Source organism: Sorghum bicolor, chromosome 3 (genome assembly GCF_000003195.3).
Source record: "Sorghum bicolor cultivar BTx623 chromosome 3, Sorghum_bicolor_NCBIv3, whole genome shotgun sequence".
Lineage (NCBI taxonomy): Eukaryota > Viridiplantae > Streptophyta > Magnoliopsida > Poales > Poaceae > Sorghum > Sorghum bicolor.
In genome coordinates this window covers 13,488,503-13,516,491 of record NC_012872.2, presented here as the reverse complement: position 1 = coordinate 13,516,491, position 27,989 = coordinate 13,488,503, and the positions used below count along the sequence as shown (strand labels likewise).

General features: G+C 46.2%; 1 protein-coding gene and 2 long non-coding RNA genes across 5 annotated transcripts; 1 reads left to right on the top strand and 2 right to left on the bottom strand.

Annotated features, from left to right (window-relative positions):
* On the bottom strand, positions 102–1,935 carry LOC110433406. The gene is made up of 3 exons (XR_002450818.1): positions 1,413–1,935; positions 1,170–1,330; positions 102–634 (listed from the first exon to the last, which is right to left on the bottom strand). It is a non-coding gene; the product is annotated as an uncharacterized LOC110433406 (long non-coding RNA).
* Positions 14,462–21,207, top strand: LOC8060300 (ABC transporter B family member 21). Of its 3 annotated transcripts, XM_021455909.1 has the most exons (12): positions 14,473–14,595; positions 14,752–14,865; positions 15,139–15,733; positions 15,823–16,220; positions 16,308–16,546; positions 17,305–17,830; positions 18,016–18,289; positions 18,383–19,218; positions 19,301–19,567; positions 19,756–20,019; positions 20,106–20,399; positions 20,511–20,864. In XM_021455909.1, the coding sequence occupies exons 3-12, from the start codon at positions 15,343–15,345 to the stop codon at positions 20,862–20,864; spliced, it is 3,843 nt and encodes a 1,280-aa protein (XP_021311584.1). In that variant the 5' UTR covers positions 14,473–14,595; positions 14,752–14,865; positions 15,139–15,342. The 3 variants fall into 3 exon arrangements, with proteins under 3 accessions (XP_021311585.1, XP_002457701.1, XP_021311584.1); XM_021455910.1 differs by lacking the exon at positions 14,752–14,865 and having other exon boundaries at positions 14,462–14,595; positions 20,511–21,207; XM_002457656.2 differs by lacking the exon at positions 14,752–14,865 and having other exon boundaries at positions 14,470–14,595; positions 15,168–15,733.
* On the bottom strand, positions 21,031–22,435 carry LOC110433547. Its single transcript, XR_002451014.1, has 2 exons — positions 21,836–22,435; positions 21,031–21,266 (listed from the first exon to the last, which is right to left on the bottom strand). It is a non-coding gene; the product is annotated as an uncharacterized LOC110433547 (long non-coding RNA).

Below are 27,989 nucleotides of genomic sequence, written 5' to 3'. Positions count from 1 at the left end.
TAAAAATACCTCTGTAGGCTTGATGATGCAGCTTTCCATACAAGAGGAAAGAGTTATTGAGAGCCAACATTCAGACAGAATCTTACAGTTCAGTAATATAATTTTGTAGATAACATTTTACCGTCTCATATATTAGCAAAAGCATTTTCCAAATATTTAGATCTCAATAGCATTGTAATTCCATTTGCAAGTGTATATATATATTTTTAAATACAATTACATGTATATGAGAATGTATGTTTGAAAGAGTAGTGGAGTGTGAGGGATAGAAGTTGGGGATCGGAGCAGAGGAGGGAGGATTGGGAAGCAAGAACACAAAAAAATAGGAAATAGATCAGAGGACGAGTTCTTAGATGAAAGTAGGATTCGGTTTATGCAAAATAGCATATGTTCTCTCCTCCGTCGCGGCTATATGTATTACAGAAACCCAATGTGCACGCACCTCAGCTCAGCCACTCCTTGCCAATGTACTTGGGGTTGGGCCTCGTGTCATCTTGAGCTGCTCCTTCATAGCTTCTTTGGTAGCAAGCACAACTGGATCAACAGGGGCACTGTTAACATGGAGGTCTGCTATGATGCTGTCACTCTGAAATACTTCAGCCCTGTTGCAATGCATACGGGCCGTGTTTTCCCTCTGGAGGTTTAAAAGGAAATACAAGAATATGGACAGTAATGAGATTGGGAAAAAACGATAATCAAAAGAACTACTATGAAATGTTGATAGCAATTTATCAACACGCTCTCTTGGAGTTATAAATTGCCATACGAAAAAGTTAGCTTTGTATTGTCATCCACAAGTGTATCACCGAGACACAAAAAGAAATTAATAAATCGCATAATGCAATTCAGAGTAATAAATAAAATTTAGGATTCAGATTTGAGCATCCAATCGATGGTTCAATATGGGATGGTCTATAATACATCAATTTAAACACCAAGTATACAATAATATTTCTCTCTACAGATGCTTTGTAGAATGGGTTAAACAATCTTAATTAAAGCAGGTAGCTACTCTAAACTTAGAGGTGCCATGTAACCATTGCAACAGACATGATTTTCAATTGGGACAACCACGAATAATCCTTGGTTTTCTTGCTGCTAGACCATAAATCTTAACCCAAAAAGAGAAACTGAATTTCATATATTTGCGAATGAATCAAGCACATTACCTACACGCACATGGGGACGATGACGAATGTAGACCACCACAATCGCCATTGGTGTCCTCCACCTTGTGGTCCCTGCCTCACCAGATCATGCGCCAGCCATTGGGAGTGAATGATCCAGTATTAGATCAGGATTGGAGAGGGCAACGCCGTATCCAGTCCGCCTGCCATGGATCTGTTAGAGAGAAAGATCGAGACTTGACAGAGAGGAGAGGGAGAGAATGAGGGCAACAGAATGGATCGCACCTTATCCTTGCGGCCAACTACCTAGCCTGCTCGCTCCACAGCGCATCGCCCTTGGCCGCCAACGCCAAGGCTCTCCTCCGCACGCCAGGTCGTGAGTGTGGGGGTGCTCTGACGTGGGGTGGACAGGAGGGAGATGGAAGACGCCGTGTCCGTGCGCGAGGCGTTCGCGCTGGCGGAGGGCTCCCACGGCGGGAGGCGCGACTTCTACGGGGTGTTCGACGGCCACGGCTGCTCGCACGTCGTCGAGGCGTGCCGGGACCGGATGCACGAGCTGCTCGCCGAGGAGCTCGCTGTCGCCGCCGACGACGTCTCCCGGACCGCGGCGATGGAGCGCAGCTTCGCGCGGATGGACAGCGAGGTGAGGGATGCGGCGTGGGAGGAACGGATTCTGACCGCAGGTTGACCACGGGAGAGACGAGGCCACGACGGTTGCGTGTGGGGGGAGGGCGATGGGTCGCGACTCGCGAGAGGGGGGGTGGCGATTAGCGCGGGGTGATTACCGCGAGGGGGGGCGATCAGAGAGGGCTGACGATGACTTCCGACTCTTTTTAGTTGTAGAGATACATAGTACATGTTTGTGTTCTCTATACACCATACACTGTTGAAGCCTTGAAAGGAGCCAAGTGCCAGCGACAAGGAACGCTCGCCATCTAGCCGCCGCGCGACGCCATCCATGGCGCTGGCGCTGTCGCGCCGTGTGGGGGTGTGGACACGGCGCCAAGATTTTCCAAGTCGGTCATCGTCGTGACGGCTGGCAGAATGGACGACGTGCACCTTGTCAAGAATCCTCCGACGACCACTTTGTTGAGCTGAGCCACTGAGCCGGCGCCGCTCATGACACCAACCATGCATGCAAGAGGGAGTAGTTGCTGTGTCAAGCTCCATATATCTGTGTGTATCCACTGATGACTCGCTCTCAGGCGATCAATCGAGCAGTGGACCAACAGTAGGCACACTGGAAGCTGATGACTTCCCCGGATCACTCGATAGCTACTGATTTGACACCGTTTCTTGTTCTTCGTCTTCGGGCCTTGTTTAATTACACTCAAATTTTTTTAAAAAAAAATTAAGATTTTTCATCACATCGAATCTTGTGGCACATACATAGAGCATTAAATATAATTTTTTAAAAAAAAATCAGTTTATCTATAATTTATGAGACGGATCTTTTGAATCTAATTGATCTATGATTAGATAATAATTCACAAATACAAACAAAAAAAAATGCTATAGTACCTCATTTGGTGCAGAGGAGAAGTGCAGCACGCTGCACGCGCAGAGTTTTGTTTGAGATGTCTTCCCTGAAACCTCCGGTGACACATCAATAATAATGGGAGGGAGGGACCGGGGCGCGGGGCATCTGGAAATACGGTTAGCGTCGTCACGTCACGCAAGGTCTGATGACTGTCTGATGAGGAGTAGAAGCTTTAAATAATTTCCAAAGAGATGACCCGTGCCGTGACAATGCGAAATGGTGAGGGTGCTCGATCGATCGAGGGGCGACCGGAGAGATTTATTAGTGGCGCTGGAATAACACGCAATATAAACGCTGATGATGCGTGGTTTCATTTTCATTTCATCAGAGTTGCGTTGTGAGTTAGGCATTCATCAGTGTGTTCCCAGTATGCTCCGGCCCCTAACTTCTCCTTTTTGACAAGGAGGACGACACAGATGGCGACTCGATCCTCCGGCCCAAAAGGAGGAGACCCAAAGAAAAGGTGCTCGTCGACGGGACGACGGCCGTGGGCCGATCGACCAGCCCCGCGGCTACAGCGCCGTATCAACTCCACGGCTGGCACTCAAACGCCCATGTCCAGTCGCCGTCTCCATTTCGCATCAGATGAGACTACGAGAGAGAGACCAATGGAGATTGGACAGTGGACACGGACGTTAATCAGGACACAAGTACTACTGCGTGCTGAAATAATTCTGGTTGACCCGGCGAAGCCGGGTGGTACTCAACTAGTACTACTGATACACTACAGTAGACGACTGCACTGCACAGCGCGTGACGTGCAACGATGATTGGCCCCGTCCGTACGGGTTACATTACTGGTACTGCTAATCGTCCTGCTTCTTGTCGCTTACCAGCGTCACGGATTGGATCAGATCGGGTGAACCAGACAGCCGCCGGATATATTATAACCTGTATTATAGGCTACTCCATTAGGGTGTGCCATGGAGTGCCTAACGACGACGGCTGTTAATCATATACCAATCCATATATCGCTTCTTTTCTTCCCCCAGAAAAAGATAGATTCACGTTGTTGTTACTAGCTTACTGAATAGTATGGCATTGCAATCTTGGAGCAACAGTCGTAGAAAAAACATGTTGAGCGTCTTCATCCATGTTTTATTTTCTGTTTCGTTTGGTCAGCAAGTTTAACCTCAGCGCAAGTGCTGTTATTGCCTCTCATCTCATGACACAAACTAAATGGAGCAATAGCTAGCCAAGCCTCCACTCCACCATCAAAATTTTTTTCATTCCATCACCGAGCCGAGCACTGCTTTTACACGCAAAAGGTTGGAGGCGCTGTATTTCAGGAGACGACGCAAATATACAATTGAGTAGGACGGATTCGTCTTGATGAGGGCAGGAGAAGCGAAAAAAAAAAAATCACAAAGAACAAAAGCTCAGAGTTGCTATCTCCACTTCTCCAGACACGCACACGCCAAAGCAGCGGCAGCTTTATTCATCATTCCAAGGGCAGGAATAATCATTAGTGGTAGCGTAATGATCATCATTACAGCAGCAGCAATAACAATAATCTACACTAATTGAAAGAGTGATTGGCATGGCTTTCCATGATTCCAGTCTCAGGCCAGCACTCTACTCTACATGCCCATGATGATTTCACTAATCTTCAGATACAATCCAAAGACATCTGTTCTAGATGTCAGCAACTCAGAATTTTTCATCAGTACCAAAACCCATACCTCTATTAGTCTAGCAGCTCAAAGAAACTACTGTCGTCCGTCCATGGTCGACTAATCTTCACATACAGTACAGTATAGTCCAAACACATGCGATCGAGTAAGGTGCCAGTAGGCATCACGTTGCAAATAGTAGAAACCTGAACAAAAATAGACAAAGTACCCACGCTACGTCCAAAACGGACTAACGATAAGCAGATGCGGATGCAGGGATGGGAAAGCTACTACATTGACTCACGGGTTAGGGCTGGCCATCCTTTTCTCCTCCACCTAACACCCACATTGGCTTGGGGACACATGCGTCGACGTCTTCGTCGGAGTTGGAGAGATATGATCATCAGCACAGAAACCAGAAAGCTTGCGGGCGGCTAACTGAAAACTAACTATTTGAAGGAGAAAACCATGAAAATGACACCCAAAAAAGTTTAGGTGGCGCTGCCACTTTGGAGGCTATTTAGGCGTTGGTTAACACCGTAGCTCCCACTTCATACCCAAAGTATCCTATGTTTAAGTATGCATGCTCGCTCACTGGCCAAGAAACATGCATGCTCTGGATTCATTCCTTGAGAGAGACGATTCCAACCCTATTACGTTTTTACTTGAATTGATCAGTTGTTTTTTCTTGGAGATGTGAGGCATATATAGTAGGAACTGCACAATGTCGAATTTTCAATTTTTTTTATTACTAGTTTCATTAGATCACAAATCAAGGAGTGCTATAAGAAATAAGGTGTGGCAATAGTGAACGGCTCTCTTAGCTTGTCTTTAGCAACAGGCTGCGCCAGTTATGCATAAAGCATTATACCACGTTCACCCAATCCTTCTTCCCATCTTTTTATAAATTTCTCTTACCAACAACAGTTAAGGTGACATTATGAATAAAACATAGTACCATTTGTGTCTTATTTCAAAATGTCTTTCTCATTATCACAGAACCATGTCTCGCAAGAAGACAATTAATGGCAAAAAATTTCTACGTACCATTGGAGATGACACAAGTCAAAGCCACATCTTACCGGATAAACTTCCACTATTATACCTTGATTTGCTATGTTGATGGCTTCGTGCTTATTCGAGCCATATCCTAGTGTTATACGTTCCAAAATGGGTGAAACGATACAATGGCAGTTATTTCCCCTTGATCTGGGTGGTGTTGGCCAATTTACTCACCATTATTGAAATTGTCATATAAGGTTGCGTTTGGTTTAGAGATAAAGTGAGATGGAAAGGAACTGTTCTATTCTAGTTTTCAAGGATTGTTCCATGCTCGTGTTTGGTTGAAGGGAGGGGGACATCCATGTCTTGTGTTTGGTATGAGGCAAATAAGAGAAAGAATATACAACGGTCTCAGATCCGTTAGGCAAACGCTAAATGAGCCTTGCATGTCATTCACCCTACATCTTCTTCCTCGCTATCTCCCACTATATCGTCTCGTGCAAGGGCACCGCCACATAGGACCTAGACCAAGCTTGGGCCTTGCTGCCACATAGAATGAAGCTCCACCTAACTAGGGTGTGCCGGGTGCCGTGCCACGTAGGAGCTCTACAGAAGCAGTATTGTGGTGAAGCTCCAACCCATGCCCAGGAGACTACAGAAGACCACGTCTCCAAAGGACGAAGACATAACTCCAACTTCTAGGGATGAGCTTGTCATTGATCTGAGGGAATATTTCCTTTTGGATGACTATGTCCCTATATAGTTGTCGGTCCAAACTAAACACCGGGAGGAATTGCGAAGCACATGCCACAAAAGCAACGAGGAAAGAGAGGGAAAGAGGTTGTTGCAAGTTGTTGCAACAATAGCATTTCCTAGCACAGCCACCAGTAGTACTTATTATATAAGATAAAATCTTTTATTTGGCACTTGTCAATGCTCTCTAGTTAAATTTTTATGATTGTCCATATTTAGACTTCTCTGATGTCTGCCTCATCACTCCAAAAAAAAATACAATTGTAGGTTTAGATCAAGTCAAACTTTTTTTTAAGTTTCACTAAATTTATAAAAGCAGCATTGTTAATATTTACAACTTCAAAATAGATATACTCTAAAAATATATTTCATGATGAATCTAATCATAACATTTAGTATCATAAATAATATTATTTTTTTAATACATAGGTCAAAATGAGATAGTTTGACTTGGTAGAAAACTAAAATTGCACTTTTCGGACGGAGGTAGTACTGTGTTGCCATCTAACGTTGATGAAAGACCATGAGATATGCATGCGACAATGATGTGAGATGGTCAGATGGCTAGGTATGAATGTGATCAATGTGAAGTAAAAACAAAATGCCTCGGCGCACAAACAAATAACTTTTCCATCTAAAATGAAGAATATCAATTTGGAATACATCATAGAAGAATACTTTAAGTTAATAAAGCAACCCCAAAGCTGCACCTTTCAATACAAAAACATTAGAGAGCACCCAATTCAAACTAATAATCGTTGTCACTTGTCAGTGCTCATTTTGTCAAAAAAGCAATTTAAGGGGAATGGACCAGCATCAGGTTTCGGACGGCAGCACGATTGGACACTGACAACGATCATTTTCAGGTCGTAAGGCGTCTTACAAGGAGAAGAAGCCTATGAATGTGCGATACGCGTATGACATTACCCAACACCGATGACCGATAATCCCACATGTTCGCATATGGCCGTCCATGTAACTTGACAGTTGTGTCCCTGCTATGCGCAATACGATTTGGTTAATCTTGCACGGAAAAATGCAAAGGAATGTATACTCATTTCGTTTCAAATTGTAAGTTATCTTCTACATAGTTTTTTCTATATACATAAATACACATTATATCTAAAATATAGTAAAAACTATGTATCTGGAAAAACTAAAACATCTTACAATTGAAACAGAGGAGGCATATTTTTTTTTGTCATGGCGACATATAGCATAGGGTACCCTATAGAATATAGGGTATGAGCAGTGTGGATCCAACATTCAACTATAATGATAGTCCGACTTTTAGAAAAAAGGACTATAAGACACTTTTGATACTGAGTAAATCAAACCTCACCCCCACCACCCAGTTTGAAGTGGTTTCTACTATGGATTATGCCGATGAGGCATTATGAAGCCGTATGTAAGCATTAGAAGGGAAATATAGGAAAAAAAATAAACTGTATGGGATAGGCTATTGGTAGCTTGTTTATGCAAAGGCTCATAAGGCCAGTCTCAGTGGGGGTTTCACCAGGATATCATGCACATTTATTAGAGCGCCATATCAGCAAAACTGCACTTTTTACATGAAACGAAGAGGAGAGAGAAGGAAGTAGTTTTACCATGGTGAAACCCCACGGGCGTTGTTACCCACGCGGTGAAACGGGATGAAATCCCCACTGAGGGTCAAATCGTTTCACCATCTTGCATGTGATCCAATCATTTTGCAGCAATTAAATGCTCTGCTTAGCTTTGGAAACAACAAAGTGAAATGCTTTATTGCTGGGGTTATTTCATAGATGGTTTCATTTCAATCTTGATGATGTGTTGGTATGTAAAACCGTGCAGTGACACTGTCCATTGAGACTGGCCTAATTGCATATGTATTAGGAGCTGCTCCTAGAACAACTTGTAGTGAATGACTTTTAGTAATAATTTTGAAGATGATCTCACATAATTAATACTCTAGTGTGGCATGTGCTTTCTAATGCCTATACTTTAGATGACACACCCTTATGGCCTTATCTCTCTGTAGGAGAAGTTGTTTAAGATAGAGGGTGAAAAAAGGTTCAAGGGGAGGCTCATGAACATTGGTAGATCTAGAATTTAATGGAAGAGGGGTTCAAGTCATGTTCAACCTCTAGAGCTCCATGTTTACAAAAATTAGGAGATATATATGGAAGGGCTCCATTGTCATGAAGATGATAGGGGACTTGAGCCCTATCCATCCCACCGCTAGACCTATTTTTGTTCATGAAGAGATAACCATGTCTACCTAGTACTCACGAGGATTTACGTGGGCAATATTATAGAGAGATTACTTGTGTGGCCTTTTAAAAAATGCCTCTTATGTGCTGTACTGTGATGCTGTCTAAATATGTATTGTTATAATATCTAAATTGTCAATTTATTTGTTTACTATTACTCAAAATATACAAGAAACAAACCAAACTTTGTGAATTTTTTTTGACACCAGGGGCATTATGGTCTTTTATCCTCCACTTAACACTGTTAAGTGCTGAAAACGGACGGAAGGCCATAGAATGAATGAAAGTTCGTTTGAGGGCCATAGAAGGAAGTTAAAAAAAAAGAGAGGCCATACAAGGAAGAGACATTTTTTTGAGGGCCATACAAGTAAATCTCTCAATATTATATATAGGATAGCATGGACAATAATACCCCACATGGATACATGGAGGCCAAATGGAAAGGATCAAGTGAAAAACGACTAAGCAAGACACGTGGTGAAAGTAAAAGGTAGGAGAGGTTCGATTGTAGGTGGTATAGGAGGACTAAGCAAGACACATGGTGAAAGAAAAAGGTAGGAGAGGTTCGATTGTAGGTGGTAAAGGAGGGTGGGAAGCTATGAGATGATGATTGAAGGCTGTAGATTTGAGCTTACTAGGGTGCTTGAGGGCAGCAGCAACATGAGCTAATGCTGGTATTGGTTTTGGGAAAAGTTGATAGACACATAGCCATGGAGCACGCGAAGTTATTTCTCTTGCAGTGTAGGCCAATGTTCTAGTGAAAAGTGCATTCTTTCTTTGTCAGAACTTTTTCAGCCTTCTCTGTCTTAGCTCTTTGAAAACACGTGCCAGGGTGATGTCAGCATGTGCCACAATTCATACTAGAGCTTGTGCTTGAAACTTTTGTTAGGTGAAGCGCTTGTTGCTTCTACCGGGTGACTACTTTGCTATGTGGAACAATTGTTTCATATGAGATGGATGTTTGCATCCTACGTGGAGCATGGGCTAACATCCACAGTGTTGCACTGGGGATGGCCTAATAAGAAGCCAAGAGATGGAGTGTGAAGGCACATGATGTAGAAGAAAGTGTTTATGCATGTTATGGAATATGTAAATAGTTTGCTTTTATGTATCATTCCATTATACTAGGAAGGTACACGTGAAACAGGAGAATAACAGGAAAGAAAGAAATGAAAAGGGGAAAAAGAAAGAGAAAAAAATGAGAAGAACAAAAGATAAAATAGTTATGTCTTCTCCAGAGGCCGGTAATCCCGGAGCGTTAAAGAAAGTAGTTATGTCTTCCCCACATATGCTCAGTAATAAACAAAAATTGGTGCTAGACGCTTAAACTACTTATGAGTGCCCCGTAGGCCCTCAGCTTAGTTAGGATTTGTTTGCAAACGCACGTGATACTTGAACAACAGGGAAAAGACAGCAGTCACTCCCGCGATTGACCTCATCAATCACTTCAGCGCAGATCACTACTGTCTGAACTCCGAATTTAGACACTCCATCTAACAGCCACTACATCACTAAGTCGGCCGCCCTCCACTGTAACAGTAAGAGGAAAGCGGGAAAAAAAAAACAATGAGAAATATCTTGCACAATGCACACTCGGGGGTAGCTAGTGGAAGAGCAGGTTAAGATAAGCTTATCCCGATGGTTGGGTTCAGGTTGGGTGCGCAACTGGTCATCTGCTGCAAGCACCCAAAAAACCTCCCCTTTTTCACTGCTTTTTCCTTTCCGCGGCATAAAAACGAGCGAAGCATTTTATATTATTTTCACGGTTCCTTGGGGTCCAGTCCAGTCCAGCAAGCTGCAGCAGCACCAGCATGTGCGGCGGCTGCTTCGCAAGTGGCCTCTCACACTTGTGTTCCGATTTCCATCACTCCGATCCGATGATGAATGAAAGCGAAAAAGGCATCTGTTTCAAAAAAGAAAAAAAAAAGGCGAAAAAAAGCGCCACTCACGTGGATCTCGCCCACCAGCCACCATGGCACGCGGGTCCCCCATGCTTTCACGGACCCACTGTCATCGGCACTGAACCCGCGAGTCCTGCCGTTCTCGCCTGTGCTACACCTGTAAAGAAGACGAACGCATGCAAATGCGGAGATGCGCGACGCATGATCGTGATGCGGTGCAGGGCAGGTCCAGTTTCCGGTGGTTCGCTTCGAAAAAGGGCGGCTTCCGGGGCACCCCCCACTACACCAGATCGACGCGAGGAGGATCGATCCGAATTTTAAAATCGCTCGCTCTGGCACGCACGGTTTCGCCGTTTCGCTCCTGCTCCAAATCCAAAAGCGGTCACCTTTTTCTTCTGGGTTGCCGCACACGTTCGATTATTTGGATTTGGATTAATTTCCCGTCGCGGGACGCGTCGGATTTTGGACCCGTGGTGAGAGATAAGAAGAAGGCTCGTCGTCCACGTCCACACCGGCCGGTCACGTATGTGCGCGGCGCACAAGCCACGCCGGCCGTGCCTCAGTTGCCGCTGACACGACCGTCGTCACGTACCTACTACCTAACGATCGCGTCAGCTTGGTTTGGTTCTATCAAACTCACACACACATGTATCAAATATTAAATATGAACTGTTCATCAAACTAAAAATATAGTTAAAAAAATTGCAGAATAAAATTTTTAAGTCTAATTAGTCTATAATATCTATTAAATTTTAACACCTTCAATCAAACATCATTAAATGTGTCCACTGCTCGTGGTGTGTCTCGTCAGTTCTGAAGAAAAATATAGAGAGATATCGTGTGTGGACTACACAAGTTGAACGTCATTGACCTTGGTAGCAAGAAGGTGATTGGTTTAATTGGCATTTGGATCGACTTTTCTTATCATTGCACAACCATTATATATTATATATATTAATATATAGAGAGATTTCGTCGCCGCCAAGCGTCATCAGTCATCACAGTCAAAGCAAGTTTGAAATTTTGTTCTTGCAGCGGGCGGGCCGGTAGCGAGAGCAAATCACAAAATAAATGGAACGGAACGGAAATGACTTGAATTTGAGAAGATATATACGTACACATATACTGTCCAGTTGGACTATAGCTAACAGGATTTTGTGTTCCCGTTGGTGATGAACGGCACGCGTGCATGCATATGGACTTTTCAGGCGTGCAACGACGACTTTTTGCATGCAGGGGGCGATGATTGAGTTAGCTGATCCATCAGACCATCACAACAAAAAAACGGGGAGGATGGAGGCCAGTTCGGAGACAAGATGGGGAGCAACAAAAAGTGGGAGAGATAGAGATAGAGAGTAGCTAGGACACATTCGAGCTGTCGCAAATAATTGCGAGATGGAGGATCGCCTAACAAACCCTTACATGCATATAGGAGTAGTTGTTGTATTATCTCTATCCTTTCGGCATTACACAATTATTGGATTATCTGTATGCATGCTTTAATATTTTCGTCTGACCACCATCGTCAACAATATATAGTATGATGAAATAAAGAAAAGATAGTATATTTAAATAAATAGTGTTAACAAATAAAACAACTTGGCATGAATTGATTGGTAAGTATATATTGATAAATTAAAGAGAAGCTAGCACACCCACCAATTTAAAAAAAAACATGCAATTAGCATGGGTATCATATATTTGAATTTAATGTAGTTTACATTGTCGTTTCGTAGTATGCTATGCACTTTATCACAAGAAGGAAAAAATACCCTCTTTATGTACTACTTTTTTTCAATAGTGTATATTTTCGTTAGTTGACCACCAACTCTAAGGCTGATGTAGTAAACCCAATGCACAAGCACAACGTCCTATCCTCCGGGACCAAGAATTTGAGCTTGTATGCCAAGTAAATGGGAGGAGCATGCAAGTCGTGTAGAAGAGATGGAGTATAGTCGACCACCAAGGGTCAGTAGTGGCGGAGCTAGAAAAAATTCAAAAAGTTACGCTTACCTTATGAGTGCGTAAACTTGTATTTTAAAGATGCGAATATGGTGAAAATTTAGCTATAATTACTGTTTATCTATATTTTTGCGTGGGTATCTACTATAGTATACATCCGCCCATGTGTCAGTTAGGAAGAAGAGAGTACATCAGTCACTAGAACGCTACAGTTAGAGATCAGGAGAGCAAAATAGAACGTTACATACAGTTAGAGAGCAAGAGAGTACCATCTCGATCGGTGGTTGGTCCAAACTAACGTTGCTCAGTTTCAAAGGAAGGAGAGGCGGACGCGCGATCCATCCAGGGGCGCATGCATGGCCGCCCCCGGCCGTAGGACTAGGAGCCAGGAGGAGGAACGAGACGAAGTGGTGGTTGGCTTCGTTGGGGGGGGGGGTTAGTTGCGTTGCCATCTTGCCCTCTTGCTTGCTGGTGGGCCTCCGTCTCCATCTGCACCTGCTGCATCTCCCGTGGCGGTGGCGGTGGCGCTTTCCTCATGCGGCTACCTCAAACCCTTTATCCAAACCCCGGGCTTTGACCCGTGCGTGGAACGGAAACAACGGAGGACGCGGGGAGACACGGGTCCACGGGTGCGTGACCCCGAAGCAAAAACGCCAACCCCCAGACACAAACAACCAAGCAGCAGGAGCAGGCAAACCGCAAACCCAAACCGCGAGCACTGCAGCGCCGGCCCATCGGCACATGTGCTTGCGCATCCAGTCCCCCACCCCATCCCAGGCCATGCCGACACGCCACGGCTCCGGGGGAACACGACCACGGCCACGGGATGGACCCGACAAGGGATTCATTCTACCGGGCAAATCGGGGCGGAGTGTGGTCGCAGCCTGCCTGCCAGGCCGCGGTAGAAGCGACGATGGAGCCGAGACGCGACCGAGACACAATCACACGACGTACCAAGCCCCCAGAAGCTGTGGCGTGCGCGCCATATCCAAACGTCTCGCAACGTATCGAGTATACCACCGTGTGCCGGCAGGCACAACACGTACACGGGGTATGGCCGTATCGACCGTGGTCATTACCAGAGCAGCTGTTATTACTTTAATGAACTTGGGATATACAGTAGTAGAGATTAGGACATTAGTAGGCTCCGTCGCGCCACATGCTATACAAGTCATGCACGTGATCGCACGACAACGTGCGTGCGTCAGCTCTCAGTCAGTCAGAGACCGCCTAACCGGCGCTGCTTCGCGATCTATAGACTCGACAGAACAAGTACGTATTGGTATTCTACTTGTAGTAGCATCAACCTAGAACAGCGCCATACTACAAGCCTGCAATTACCACCGGAGGCAACCGTATCTCTGTTCTTTCGATCCATGCGTGCTCCAGATACTACTCACGTATCACAATTACCATGTACGTACGGAGGGAAGCGTTGCATATAATGTATGGAGTATGGAGGGCGTCTCGTGCAAATATGAGGCCCGGTTCAAAAGAGGCCTACCATCTATTGTCAAAATATACTATAATATCAAATATCAATATATTATAAAGGCAATGTATAAAATATTAACTAAATAAAATAGAAATTGTGCATAGAATTTATACCAGGAAATGATCATCTGGGTCCGATCGTCTAGGATTGCTACTAGGTCTCGACTCTTGAGCGACAAACAACACCAACGGCGAGGAACAAGTCCAAAAGACGAAGCCACAAACTCACAAAGGGTTACAAACTTAATTAACAGTCGTAGACTTTTCTAACTTACGATCATGGACTCAATGTGCTTTCTTTCGAAGGAAGTAGCAACCCATGTTTATTGAGTCCCTGTGACTAATTTACTAATTAAAATAAATCTAAAATTATTATATATACTTAGAGCACTTAGTAAATGTTGGGCCCGGATCGCACGGTCCGCACGGCTTTGGAACGCCCGACTGGTTCCTTTTTCACCTACGAGCAGTTGACGAAAATACGGAGGGAACACATCATGCACCATAAAATCCTCCCGGTCGGTGCACGGCTGTGCGTTACTCGACTTGGAGGCAGTATTGTGTACCACGACCACTCGTACTGAAGGTTCACAAAGAGTGGCTATTCTATATAGCCAACCCAATATTTACTACAGGGTGTGTTTTCTTCAAAGCGTGCACAACTGGACCTCTTCTCCTTTGAGATTGAGAGATAGAAAGGGGGAAATAATAATAATAATAATACTATAAACAAAAGCACGGCAGCGCCATCGTGGAGATCTGCTGAACTGTGATTTGTGAACGGGAAGCCCCACATCTATAAATACCCAGCATCCATCCATCCAGCCAGCAATTACAACCACCGGCTCGGCTGGGACTGGGAGCACGCACCACTGCGACTGGGAGACGGAGACGGAGACGGACAGGACGGGTTCACGGATGCTTTATTCCTGTGCCCCTGCTGCTGCCATGGTGAGTAGTGCGTGGTGCCGTGGTGGTAGCCTCGCCTTGGCCTCCACATTTTTATATGCTTTTGCTCGCCCGCCCGCCATGGATACCAAAACCACCGCAGCGGCGCCTCCTAGTCCTAGCTTTAATCACTACGCGCCGTTCTCTCCGCCTCTTCAGCTTGCTTTTTCCTCTTTCCCCGGTGGTGCGGGTGCTGGAAGACTGCTGGCCTCCTCTGCGTCCGCGCCCGGCGGCAAGTGCGAAAGGAAAGCTGCCAACTTTTTTTCCTGCGCGGTTTGTTCCTTCTCCAACCAGCCATACCACCACGTCTTCGCAAGTTCGCATCCCAACTCTACCTCACAGCACAGCGCCCTCCTTTTATCTCACAACACAAATCGATCTTCTTGCGATTGCTAGGGAGATTGTAGATTCAGATTTGCCCTGTTCTTGTTGTGCTTGTTTGCTTCCCCAGATTCTAGTGCTATACTTATCTTCTTTCTAGCTGTGAGGCACTGAGACGAATCCGCTGCTGAATGTGTGTGCAATTATTGGGCCGTGGTGTGGCAGGTGAGTGAGGCGCTGCTGCTGGTATGCAGGAGCTAGGAGGTGGTAGGCAACAACCATACGAGGGCGAGCAGCAGAGCAGAGGCCCACTGCGCGTTCCGCGCCGAGCAGCAGCACTGCCCAATCTCGCGGCGCGGGGGACGGATTCGTGAGCCGCGGAGGCGCCAATCAATCTTCGACGCGGAGGCGGCGGCGGCGGCGGCAGCCATGCCGGAGTCCTGGAGACCCGCCGAGGCGAATGCCTCCTCGCAGCCGGCGGCGGCAGGCACGTCCGGACCCTCGGCTCCGAGCCCGGGCAATGGCGCCAAGGGGGGATCCCCCGGCGCTGCGGAGGCGGCGGCGACGGCGACGGCGACTCGGGTGCCGTTCCACAAGCTGTTCGCGTTCGCGGACTCCACCGACGTCGCGCTCATGCTACTGGGCGCGCTCGGGGCCGTGGCCAACGGCGCCGCGATGCCCTTCATGACCGTGCTCTTCGGCAACCTCATCGACGCCTTTGGCGGCGCGCTCAGCATCCACGACGTCGTCAACCGGGTGTCCATGGTCTCTCTCGAGTTCATCTACCTCGCCATCGCCTCCGCCGTCGCCTCCTTCGTCCGTAAGTTCACCTCACCCCCGCAATCGCCAGACACTGAGCACGCTCGCCAGACACTGAGCCGGCTGCTCCACTGTTTGCCGTCCGACCAGAGGTGACCTGCTGGATGATCACCGGCGAGCGTCAGGCGGCGCGGATACGGAACCTGTACCTCAAGACAATCCTGAGGCAGGAGATCGCCTTCTTCGACAAGTACACCAGCACCGGCGAGGTCGTGGGCAGGATGTCCGGCGACACGGTGCTGATCCAGGATGCCATGGGCGAGAAGGTCGGCAAGTTCATCCAGCTGGTGGTGACTTTCCTCGGCGGCTTCATCGTCGCCTTCGCGCAGGGCTGGCTGCTCACCCTGGTCATGATGGCGACCATCCCGCCGCTCGTCATGGCGGGCGCTGTCATGTCCAACGTCGTGACCAAGATGGCGTCCCTGGGCCAGGCGGCCTACGCGGAGTCGTCGGTGGTGGTGGAGCAGACCATCGGTTCCATCAGGACGGTGAGCACACAACCGAATTCATCCCCCAATAGATGCAGACCCTGAAGCGCTCCCAACAGATCCATGTGACCATTACTGCTGCTACAGGTTGCGTCTTTCACCGGTGAGAAACGGGCGGTGGAGAAGTACAACAAGTCCTTGAAGAACGCGTACAAGTCCGGCGTCCGAGAGGGCCTCGCCACTGGGCTTGGTATGGGCACGGTCATGGTGCTCCTCTTCTGCGGCTACTCGCTGGGGATTTGGTATGGCGCTAAGCTGATCCTGGAGAAGGGGTACACCGGAGCCAAGGTCATGAACGTGATCTTTGCAGTCCTCACTGGTTCACTGTAAGTTCAATATTCATTTCTAAGCTGCATATGGTTCAATAATTCTTGTACTCCATACCTAATTAGCAGTAATGAAATATATATTCAGTTCCTACACTTCCAGTTTAACAGTAGGTTCTGTAGTTCAGTCATTTTCTTGTACTGCTACACTGATCCTGGGAATATCCGAAACCACTGCATTTGGTAGTTGGCTCATGGTCAAGGTAACGGTGATGGATGTAACCACTGAGTTAATCATCTGTACTTAGAAGTTGTTACTGCAAAGGGTGGTTGCAACAGATAAAGCATTCGTGTTTATGATGATTTGGATGCATTAGGTGGCCATACGTGCCATTTCAGAAAATAAAACCACCTTGTTATCGTGGGAAAATTGCTTAACGGACTTGAGCAGGTTGACCAGTTCACTATTAGGAAACCACTCATGGACCCATCCCTTCTCTCTCAAGTTAGTAGTACATTGGACTATTGCCTATTGGTACCTAACTAACAACTCCTATCGGCAGGTTCAACAGAACCCAAAAGGCCAACCCAAAATACTTTCCTCATTCAACAAAAATAGATGGCATCCATGTAACCTAAAAATCAACTCAGAACTGTACAGTGTGGCCTAAAACGAATTGGTTTCAGCTGTTGAGAATATATATGTTCTTTTGCCTGTCCTCACCCTCCCTCCCCTGACTCTATAACATCCTGAGTTATTTTTCAGTTAATGTTTGATGCTTCATATGATACCTGACATCTTTTACCGTATTCACCAGGGCTCTAGGCCAGGCGTCTCCAAGCATGAAAGCATTTGCAGGTGGGCAGGCCGCTGCATACAAAATGTTTGAGACGATCAATAGAACACCAGAAATCGACGCGTACAGCACCACAGGAAGGAAGCTGGAGGACATTCGAGGGGATATTGAGTTTAGAGATGTCTATTTCTCTTATCCAACAAGGCCCGATGAGCAAATATTCAAGGGTTTCTCCCTCACCATACCTAGTGGCATGACAATCGCATTGGTAGGCCAGAGCGGGAGTGGTAAATCCACGGTCATCAGCCTAATCGAACGGTTTTACGACCCTCAGCTTGGCGATGTTCTGATAGATGGTGTGAATCTCAAGGAGTTCCAGTTAAGGTGGATCAGAAGTAAAATCGGCCTTGTCAGCCAGGAGCCAGTCCTTTTTGCTGCCAGCATAAAGGAGAACATAGCTTATGGCAAAGACAACGCGACGGATCTGGAAATTAGAGCTGCTGCTGAGCTTGCCAACGCTGCCAAATTCATAGATAAAATGCCTCAGGTCAGGATGCTGTTCAAGCAGCAAGCTTTACATCTCCCAGTGTTTTTTTAATGAAGAAACAGGAGGTGCTTGTGCCCCTACTGGTTATATTTTAATAGAAAAATAAAATACAATTTAACTTCTCAGTGGCTCGGTTAGTTATGCAGCATGCATTGAGATCTCTTCTGTTTCTGATATTTTCACAGGGTTTTGATACTTCGGTTGGTGAGCATGGGACACAGCTTTCTGGTGGGCAGAAGCAAAGAATTGCCATTGCAAGGGCTATTCTGAAAGATCCACGAATCCTACTATTGGATGAAGCTACCAGCGCACTGGATGCCGAGTCTGAAAGGATTGTGCAGGAAGCTCTTGACAGGGTCATGACAAATAGGACAACAGTCATAGTTGCACACCGTCTGAGCACTGTTCGAAATGCTGACACCATTGCTGTTATTCATCAAGGAACACTAGTTGAAAAAGGTATTATTGCGAAACACCAATTTCAAAATCATCATTTGCCAGTCTTTGATTGCTCAATGCATCTTTGCTTAACCATTTAACATTTTGGACCAGGTCCACACAATGAGCTTCTAAGAGATCCAGAAGGAGCTTATAGCCAACTGATAAGGCTACAGGAAGCAAACCAGCAGAACAATCGGAAGGGTGATGCCAATGCTCGTCCAGGCAAACAAACGTCAATAAATAAGTCAGCTAGCAGGAGGTCATCCCGTGATAACAGTAGCCACCATTCATTCTCGGTACCATTTGGTATGCCTCTTGGGATTGATATTCAGGATGGTTCATCTAACAAACTGTGTGACGAGATACCACAGGAAGTGCCTCTCAGCCGGCTTGCATCTCTTAACAAGCCAGAGATCCCAGTCCTTATACTAGGTTCCATTGCCTCAGTCATCAGTGGAGTTATCTTCCCAATCTTTGCGATACTCCTGTCAAATGTGATAAAAGCATTCTATGAGCCTCCACATCTTCTAAGGAGGGATTCACAGTTCTGGGCTTCCATGTTCTTGGTGTTTGGTGCAGTGTACTTCTTGTCACTCCCTGTCAGTTCGTACCTTTTCTCCATAGCTGGGTGCAGGTTGATTAGAAGGATCCGACTGATGACATTTGAAAAGGTGGTAAATATGGAGATCGAATGGTTTGATCACCCAGAAAACTCAAGTGGAGCAATTGGTGCAAGGCTGTCAGCAGATGCAGCAAAAGTTAGAGGACTTGTGGGAGACGCGCTTCAATTGGTTGTGCAAAACTCTTCAACATTAGTCGCTGGTTTGGTAATTGCATTTGTATCAAACTGGGAGCTATCCCTCATCATCTTAGCTTTAATACCACTCATTGGCCTCAATGGATGGATCCAGATGAAGTTTATTCAGGGTTTCAGTGCAGATGCAAAGGTCTGTTCTCTTGTACTGAAATGCTTGTGCCTTAGATTTATTGTCTATTGCATCAGACTTATTTAGTTATTTGTGAATGCAGATGATGTATGAAGAGGCAAGCCAGGTGGCTAATGATGCAGTAAGCAGCATAAGAACAGTGGCCTCATTCTCAGCTGAAGAGAAGGTCATGGATTTGTACAAGAAGAAATGTGAAGGTCCCCTAAGAACAGGAATCAGGACAGGGATTATAAGTGGAATCGGTTTTGGAGTTTCCTTTTTCTTGCTATTTGGGGTATATGCAGCTAGCTTTTATGCTGGTGCTCGGCTTGTTGAGGACAGGAAGACAACCTTTCCTAAAGTTTTCAGGGTAAGTACTGATTTTTTTTTAACTTTGTCTGGCTTTCATATTAAGGAACAAAGAAATGCTTGACAGGACGACATAAATGTGAAGTCAAAGCAACTTGGTTTGGGTTATCCTTTTTTTAAAAAGGTGATTTAGAGTGAGTACCGTGTAGCTTCCCAATGAAGAGCTCTAAAAATGTGTCCTATATGCAGGTTTTTCTTGCTCTTGCAATGGCGGCAATTGGAGTGTCGCAATCAAGTACGCTTACATCGGATTCTTCCAAAGCAAAATCAGCTGCATCTTCTATATTTGCAATTGTAGACCGAAAATCAAGGATAGACCCAAGTGAGGATGCAGGGGTGACTGTTGAGACACTACGAGGAAATATCGAATTCCAGCACGTTAGCTTCAGGTATCCAACCAGGCCAGATGTTCAGATTTTCCGGGACCTTTGCTTGACAATTCATGCTGGAAAGGCAAGTGATCTTCTAATGTATAAATCATGTATTGAGTTAACAATGTTTATTATTACGAGTATAACAATTGTAGTATTTATTTTCAGACTGTTGCGCTTGTTGGAGAGAGTGGTAGTGGCAAATCAACAGCAATTTCGTTGCTTCAGAGGTTCTATGACCCAGATGTAGGCAATATACTACTAGATGGCGTGGACATACAGAAGTTCCAGCTTAGGTGGTTAAGGCAACAAATGGGCCTGGTTAGTCAAGAACCAGCTTTATTTAATGACACAATAAGGGCTAACATTGCCTATGGAAAAGATGGACAAGCAACAGAATCTGAGATCATATCTGCTGCAGAATTGGCAAATGCTCACAAATTTATCAGTTCGGCGCTCCAGGTTAGTTTCTTTCATCTGATGTAGTCAAGAAATATTATATGTGGCTTTTCTATGCAATCAACCAAGGACCCAAAACTGTTGCTAAGGGAAGTGTCTACCTTAAAAATGCAGGGGTATGACACAATGGTTGGAGAGCGTGGAGCTCAGTTGTCAGGAGGGCAGAAGCAGCGTGTGGCGATTGCCCGTGCAATTGTGAAGGACCCTAGGATCCTGCTTCTGGACGAAGCGACTAGTGCACTGGATGCTGAATCCGAGCGGATCGTCCAGGACGCACTGGACAGGGTAATGGTGAACCGGACAACAGTGATCGTCGCTCACCGTCTGTCAACAATACAAAATGCAGATTTGATCGCAGTCGTGAGGAATGGGGTTATCATCGAGAAGGGAAAGCACGATGCCTTGATCAACATCAAGGATGGCGCGTATGCGTCCCTCGTCGCCCTTCACTCGGCAGCCTCTTCGTAGCAGGTGATAGTATGGGATCCTGCAAACGTCTGCTAAAACATATATGAACAGAGCTGGCACAACCTGTGTAGCAAGTCAGGTGCTAGTCTCTGTTCCTCTATTTGATGACATACATAATTGCTTATTATACCTAAGCGGGGAAATGTTACAAATAGCAAGGGCCAAATGTAAATGCAAGGAGCTGGTCCTTAAGATAAATTTTTATAATTCATAAATATAATATGTATATGTAGCTTCGAACATAGAAACCAAATAGATGATGGTTATGGTATAACCTCTGATGTTCTTGCTGTCGTTTCCCCCCGTTTATAGCTTGCATGGAACTAATGATGATCATGCTCAGGAAAGAAAGCAGCTCGGAAAGGTTCAATCTCATCATGCGAATTTATTTATCATCCTCCCCTATTAAAGAAGTCAATCGGAATCAAATTAAGAAAAGGCCAAATTCAATCATTAGAATTTAGAAGAAGTATATAAAACTGAAAGGACTAACCATATGGCTGAAAAAACTGAGATACTATGAAATGCTGAAGAATGGCTTCTGCAGGCTATCAGGTTGCAAATTCCATGTGAAAAGGAAATACTAAACCGAAACACAACTTTTTTAAAAAATAAGGAGAACACAACTTAAGGGGCATCGTGATCGACAACTGACTCTGAAATAGTAATCCAAGTGATTTCCATTTGGCTGACGGCACTGACAACCAAACTATACACACGTCTTCCTTTCTCGTGCAAAAGAGCGCAAGAGTTAATTTCTGGCAAATTTTATTGAAACCTATTGGGGGAAAATTTTATCGTAGCCCTCTCAATTTGCATTTTCTACGAACTAGAAACGCGTAGAACTAATCTGGCAATAGCATAAGCGAGTTTGGCTATCACCAGTAATACAGTAAGACTTGGGGAATTTGTCAGCAAGTAAAACAAAAAACAAGACACGATTGCTTAAGCTTCATCGGATCAGAACTCACCTGAAGTCCTGAACCATGGTTGATTAAGGATGAACGCGGCAGGGAATGGCTCCGACGTCCCTTCCTAATTTTTTCCCCATCAACAGCTCGGTCCCGTTGACAGAGGGCGGATCAGGACCGTCCGGATGTAATATGGGTCTCTCGTCGCCACGGAATTATGGAACCACAGGCCAAAACCGAGGAACAAAGCTCAAAGCAGAACGAACCGAACCTCATCGGCGGCGCGGCTAGGTTGTGAGTTGTGACCGCCAGATCTTAGCGCCGGCGGCCGCCATGCTCTAACGGTCACCGGCGCGCAGTTCTCCGGAAGTCCGGAGAGAACCTTGACCTGGAGAAGAAGAACAGCGCGCAGCGTTGCGGCCGGATCTCTCTCGCGCTCTCTATCTCCCTCCCCTCTCCCGTGTGCTGCAAGGGCAGTAGATGGCGTTGGGCTAGGAATTGTGTTGGTGCCGAGGAGCGTTGACATTGTCCGCCTTGTTTTTGATCGAGGAAGATGAGATGGCGGAGTTGTTTTGACTTTGCGTGAACGGATTCGGTGGGTTGGAGTTGCGAACGGCGATGGCGCCTTTGTTTGCTGCAAGTTGCAAGTTGCAACGGGCGGCAGCTGGCCATGCGGCGGATATTATACCATCTACTGTCATCCTAAAACCCAAAACTTTTCAAAACAGAATTACTATCTGTCAACCGGTTGTTCTAGCTCCCTCCGGTAACCGAATTCTGGGCCGTTAGATATGGCACGTGTAGCGTGCTGCGACGTTTGATCTCGCGCTTTCTGTTTGGCCATCGCTCCTTGGGTCTCCGTGACTCTGTCATGTGGGGTCTGCGCATCCGAAGTTGGAGCGCCCATTTCCCCCTTTCCTCATTTCTCATTTCGTCTCTTCTCCGGGCGACTCGACGTTCCCCGTTGTGGCGGCCGACATTTCTAGGGTTTGGCGAGCTAAGTTGTTTCTGCTCCTTGTTGTGATAGTTTCAACCGTTGCTAGGGTTTGTTCTCGTCAGTGATTTGGGTGTGGTGGTTTATCTTCATTTCTTCTGAATCTCTGATTTCTAGGGGTGGTTTGATGTCTTGTTCATCTCGGGTTTGTCGCCGGGTTTTTGATCCATCGAGGATGGGATTACGCCGGCATGCTCTGGGGATGCTGCTCTTGTTGATTTGGTGTTTGTCGCTGTGGATTTGCTCTAGCGCCGATGCAGCCTCTGTGTCCTTGTTTTTTTGATGTGTTTTGGTTTTTTGGGTAGGTTGTCGAGGTTTTGTCCATTCAGGATGCGGGATCTGCGTAGCCGTGTTCTGTTGTCCCAATGGTTTTGTTCTAGCATAGATGCGGCCTATGTGTCATCATGTTCTATTGAGAGATTGCATCGAGTGGCACTAGGTGTTCGTGTTGCAAGCTGGTGGTGCTTGTTACCCTTGGAGGTTGCCACCTCCTAGACGGCTTGGTGGCTTGTGACTCCGTCGAAGCACGCAAGGAGATTGTGCGGTGCTCCGGAGAAGAGATTGTGAGGGGTACGGTGCTCACCCCGCGGGGATCGCGAAGAGCAACTCTAGTTGAGCGAGACGTGAAGAGCGACAAGTGGTCCGGCTGGGTCAAGTGCTAGAGCTTGTGGTAAGCACTCCACGTGGGAGAGTGTGACTTGTGGGTCACCACTAGCAAGAGGACCGGCGGCAACCTTGGAGCTTGTCTCAACGGGGACGTAGCTTGGTGGCAACCAAGTGAACCTCGGGAGAAAATCATCGTGTCAACATTGTTCTTCCCGTTGGTTTGCAAGTCTCTAACACAAGCAAGTTCTTACGTTCATATACTTGTGCTTGTGTAGTTGCTCTTGTAATTAGTTAGCTTGTGTAGCTTTGTAGGATCTCTGGACGTACATGAAGTGGCCTAGAGGGGGGGTGAATAGGCCTGTTCAAACTTTTTCAGCAAAGTTTATCAGTCACACAGGCAAGGGCGGCAGTGAGGCCCTCCCAGGGCGGCACTGCCGGCCTCAACAGAAAAACAGACAGAAGCTTAACTGAATTGATTCAAACTTTACCCAGGGAAATTTAGATCGACTAAATTTCCAAGCTTCCTGCAAGATGTTAGAGCACAAGTATGTGGCTAGAAAGTGTTGGAGCCTCCCCACCACGTAGATCGGCCTCAAATCCTAACACAAACTCATACACAAGTGAAAGCACACAAGACACACGATTTTTACCGTGGTTCAGCTGTTGTCACAACAAGGCTTGGCCTACTCCACGTTGTTGAGGCGCCCACACTAGGACCGGCTTAGCCACACAGGCTTACCTTCTCCTCGTTCTCAAAGCAAGGATTTTACCCCTTGCAAAGAGTAAAGAATGTATTAGCTGCAAGGGTAACCTTACAAACCTTCCCTTGGCTGCCACACAAGTTGGCAAGCTCTAGGGCGACGCCTAGCCGGCTAGGAGCAAGCTCCAAGAGTAACAAACTCAAGGCTGCCGGCCAAACGTGAACCAAAAGCTCTTTTTGACGCTGGGAAACAATGGATCTACTCTCCAATCGAAGTTTGCTGCATTTTCCCTCAAGTTTTGATGGTTGGAATCAAGGAATGGCTTGGGGGCTTGAGGAGCAACAATGGAGGGAGAGAGAAGTGAGCTCTGGTCAGTTTGCAACGGTTGGGAGCAAGGAAGATGAGCAGGTTACCGTTTGAGACGGTCTGAAAGGGTATTTATACCCAGCTCTCCAACTGTCACAGAGTAGGGCGGCAGTGCCGCCCTTGCCTGAACCAGCCTGAAAACACCAAAGTGTAGAGAGAAAGATATGCTGGCTAGGCTTGGGTCTGAGGATGTTGAGGAGCTTTTGAGCCTTTGGTTCACAATTTGATCAACAAACTTAGAGTCCCTCTTTATAGTACGGCTTTTCCTATACTCAAATTCAAACCGAAAATGAATTAAACCTCTTTTGGAGCTAGGAAAACCATCCTTTAGAAATGGGGGATCCTCCATGGTATTCAACAACCTCTTTGCTATATTCCCTGCTTGTCATCTCAGCAAATCTCATTAGTTCCCTAATTCGGTGGTCATCAACGCCAAAACCCACAATAGGCTTGATTGCACTTACAATCTCCCCTTTTTTGGTGATTGATGACAACCAAATTAGAGCTTACAAATAATAATAATCATAACTGAGATTTAAATGGTCATGGGCATAGGAGCTCCCCCTAAATGTATGATTGGAGTTTTGAATACTCAAACTTGACATGAAACTCAAGCTTCATACATTTAGCAAGTGATGGAGGACCTCCCCCTATGTCCATGACCTCTGTGGGGTGCAACAAACTGTGTCACAAAATAACCGTGTATGCATATGACAGTTTATACAAGCAGGACAGCATGCTGCTGTAGTAGAGGGCCTCACTGCCGCCCTTGCTACACCAGCAAGCTGACAGAAATTTCAAAAAGCATTACACCACACAAACAGGTTAACCAACAGAATTTAAACTAATATTTAAGCCTGACAAGCAGTTCACAAGTACATGTTCACATCCGAAGCAAATAGAGACAAGGAAGTAGCAATATTACAACTTAAAAATAGTTTTTGAAGAAGCACTCAGCTCACAAACTAACAAGTAACACTCTCAACGGATCTGAACATGAAGATCTGCAGCTGCAGTGACGAAGTCCAGTCGAAAGAATTGACCCCTCTAATTTCTCTAATTTTCTCCCCCTTTGGCATTGAAAGAGCATCTAGGCCCCTAGTGGTTTCGGTGATTAATGACATTGTTGATTACTATGACTAACGTGTGTTTTGCAGAGGCAAAGTCATAGGTAAGGTCATGGTAAATAGGTACTCGATGAACAGGGACGTACATGCCTACTTAATAGTGGAAATCGTTTCGGTTTTCAAAGGACGGATGGACATCGTCAAGACTAGACTAGGTCTAAGTGCCATATGGTGAAGAAGGGCACTTAGAGTAGTTTAGGACTTTGTTTTCCTTTGACCGTACTATTAAGAGGGGCTTTGATCTAGTAGCTTGACTTAGGCAAGGCTTTAGGTTTAGGTGTGGTGCACACTGGGTAAACCTAGCACTAGGCAGCTCAGAGTTAGTCCTTAGATCGAGAGGAACCTACTTCGTTTTGGAGCGATCGCGTTTCGACGAAGTTTGGGTGCCCAAAGGGGCACCGGACGCTCTGTGAGTGCGTCCGGTGAGGTCCTTAGCCGTTAGAACAGTGCCGTGCTTAGGGTTAGGCACCGGACGCTAACACCGGACGCACCGGGTAGCGTCCGGTCCCTTACCCAGGAAGGTTGCAAGCCTTCCCTGAGCACCGGACGCACCGGGTAGCGTCCGGTCCCATGCGCAGGGAGCATGTAAAGTTTCCCCGAGCACCGGACGGTGCACCGGACGCTGGGAGTTAGCGTCCGGTGACCTGTCAGAGAAAAGTGCAGGTAGCCGTTATGTCACACCGGACGCTCGGTGCAGTGCGTCCGGTGCAACATAATGTGCGTCCGGTGACCCCGTTTTCAGTGGAAAACGGTTGGCCGACCTTTGGACTTCGTGGATAGTATTTATACTCCACCACCTCGTCCATGAGACCTCTCTTGCCCATTTGAACATCAGAGAACCTTGTTGTGGAGCAAGAGAGTTGCAAGAGCCTAGAGAGGATTGAGATTTGAGTGATTTCTTGAGAGAATCCTCCTCTAGTGAGTTCCAAGAGTCAAGTGTGCATCCACCACTCTCTAGTGCCTTGTTTGGGTTAAGTGAGAGTTCTTTGCTTGTTACTCTTGGTGATCGCCATCACCTAGACGGTTCGGTGGTGATTGACGGCACGAAGATCACCCAGAGTTCTTGTGGGTGGCTCGTGTCAAGCTTGTGAGCGGTTTTGGGCGATTCACCGCGATGGAGTGTCGAAGAATCAGCCCGTAGTGAGCACTTGGTCCTTGAGCGGACCAAGGGGGAGCAAGACCCTTGCGCGGGTGCTCCAACGAGGACTAGTGGAGAGTGGCGACTCTCCGATACCTCGGCAAAACATCGCAGGGCACTTTCTTCCACTACTCCTTTACTTTCTAGCTTTTACTTTGTGCTTTTACATTCTTAGAATTGCCATGCTAGAATAGGATTGGAACTAGGTTGCAAAACTTTTATCCGGTAGCTCTCTAAGTCACACTAGGCACAAGGGGTTGAATTGGAGCTTATAGGTTGCTTAAATTTTTAGAGAAGCCCAATTCACCCCCCCTCTTGGGCATCTTGATCCTTTCAATTGGTATCGGAGCCTAGTGCTCATTATTTAGGCTTCACCGCCTAGAGAAAGATGTCTAACAGGGATGGACCACCACCCATGTTCGATGGGGATGACTTCCCGTATTGGAAAATACGGATGGAGTCATACCTTGAGGCATGCGATGTAAAGTGCCTAAAAGCCGCGACCGAAGGGTTTGCCCCTCCGGAAAGAGCCACCGCTCTTACTCCACAAGAGCAAGAAAACGAGAAGTGGAATGCAAAGGCCAAAAACCACATCTTTAGAGGTCTTTGCAAAGAGGTGTTCAACCGTGTTCGGAGCCACAAAACCGCCAATGAACTTTGGAAGGAACTTTGTGCGCTCCATGAGGGAACTAAGAGTGAACGCGAGGAACGCTATCACCTAGTGATGAACAAGCTTAATACATTTGAAATGCTTTCTAAAGAAAATGCTAATGAAATGTATTCTCGCTTGAATGTCATTGTAGAGGAGCTAAATGGACTTGGGCTTACACAAATGAGTACGGCGGATGTAGCAAGGAAGATACTATGTGTGCTTCCCATTGAGAAATATGGGCACATAGTAATCGTGCTTCATCAAGGCAATCTTTCCACCGCTACACCAACCACCATATTGGGGAAGATCAATGCTCATGAGATGTACATGCACATGAACCCTCAAGATGGCTCCTCATCGGCCAAGAAAGAAAAGAAGGACTTGGCTCTCAAAGCTTCTCACAAGGGCAAAGCCAAGAAGATTGAAGTTGAGTCATCAACTTCAAGTGATGATGATGCATCTATTGCCCTTTTGGTGAGAAGAACCACCAAGATGTTGAAGAAGCTCAACAAGAATGGAGTCAACTTTGACTCCAAGAAGAAGAAGTTCTTCACAAGTAGCAAGAGGAAGCCCATCTCCGAGATGGATTGCTACAATTGTGGTGAGCTTGGTCATCTTGCTCATCAATGT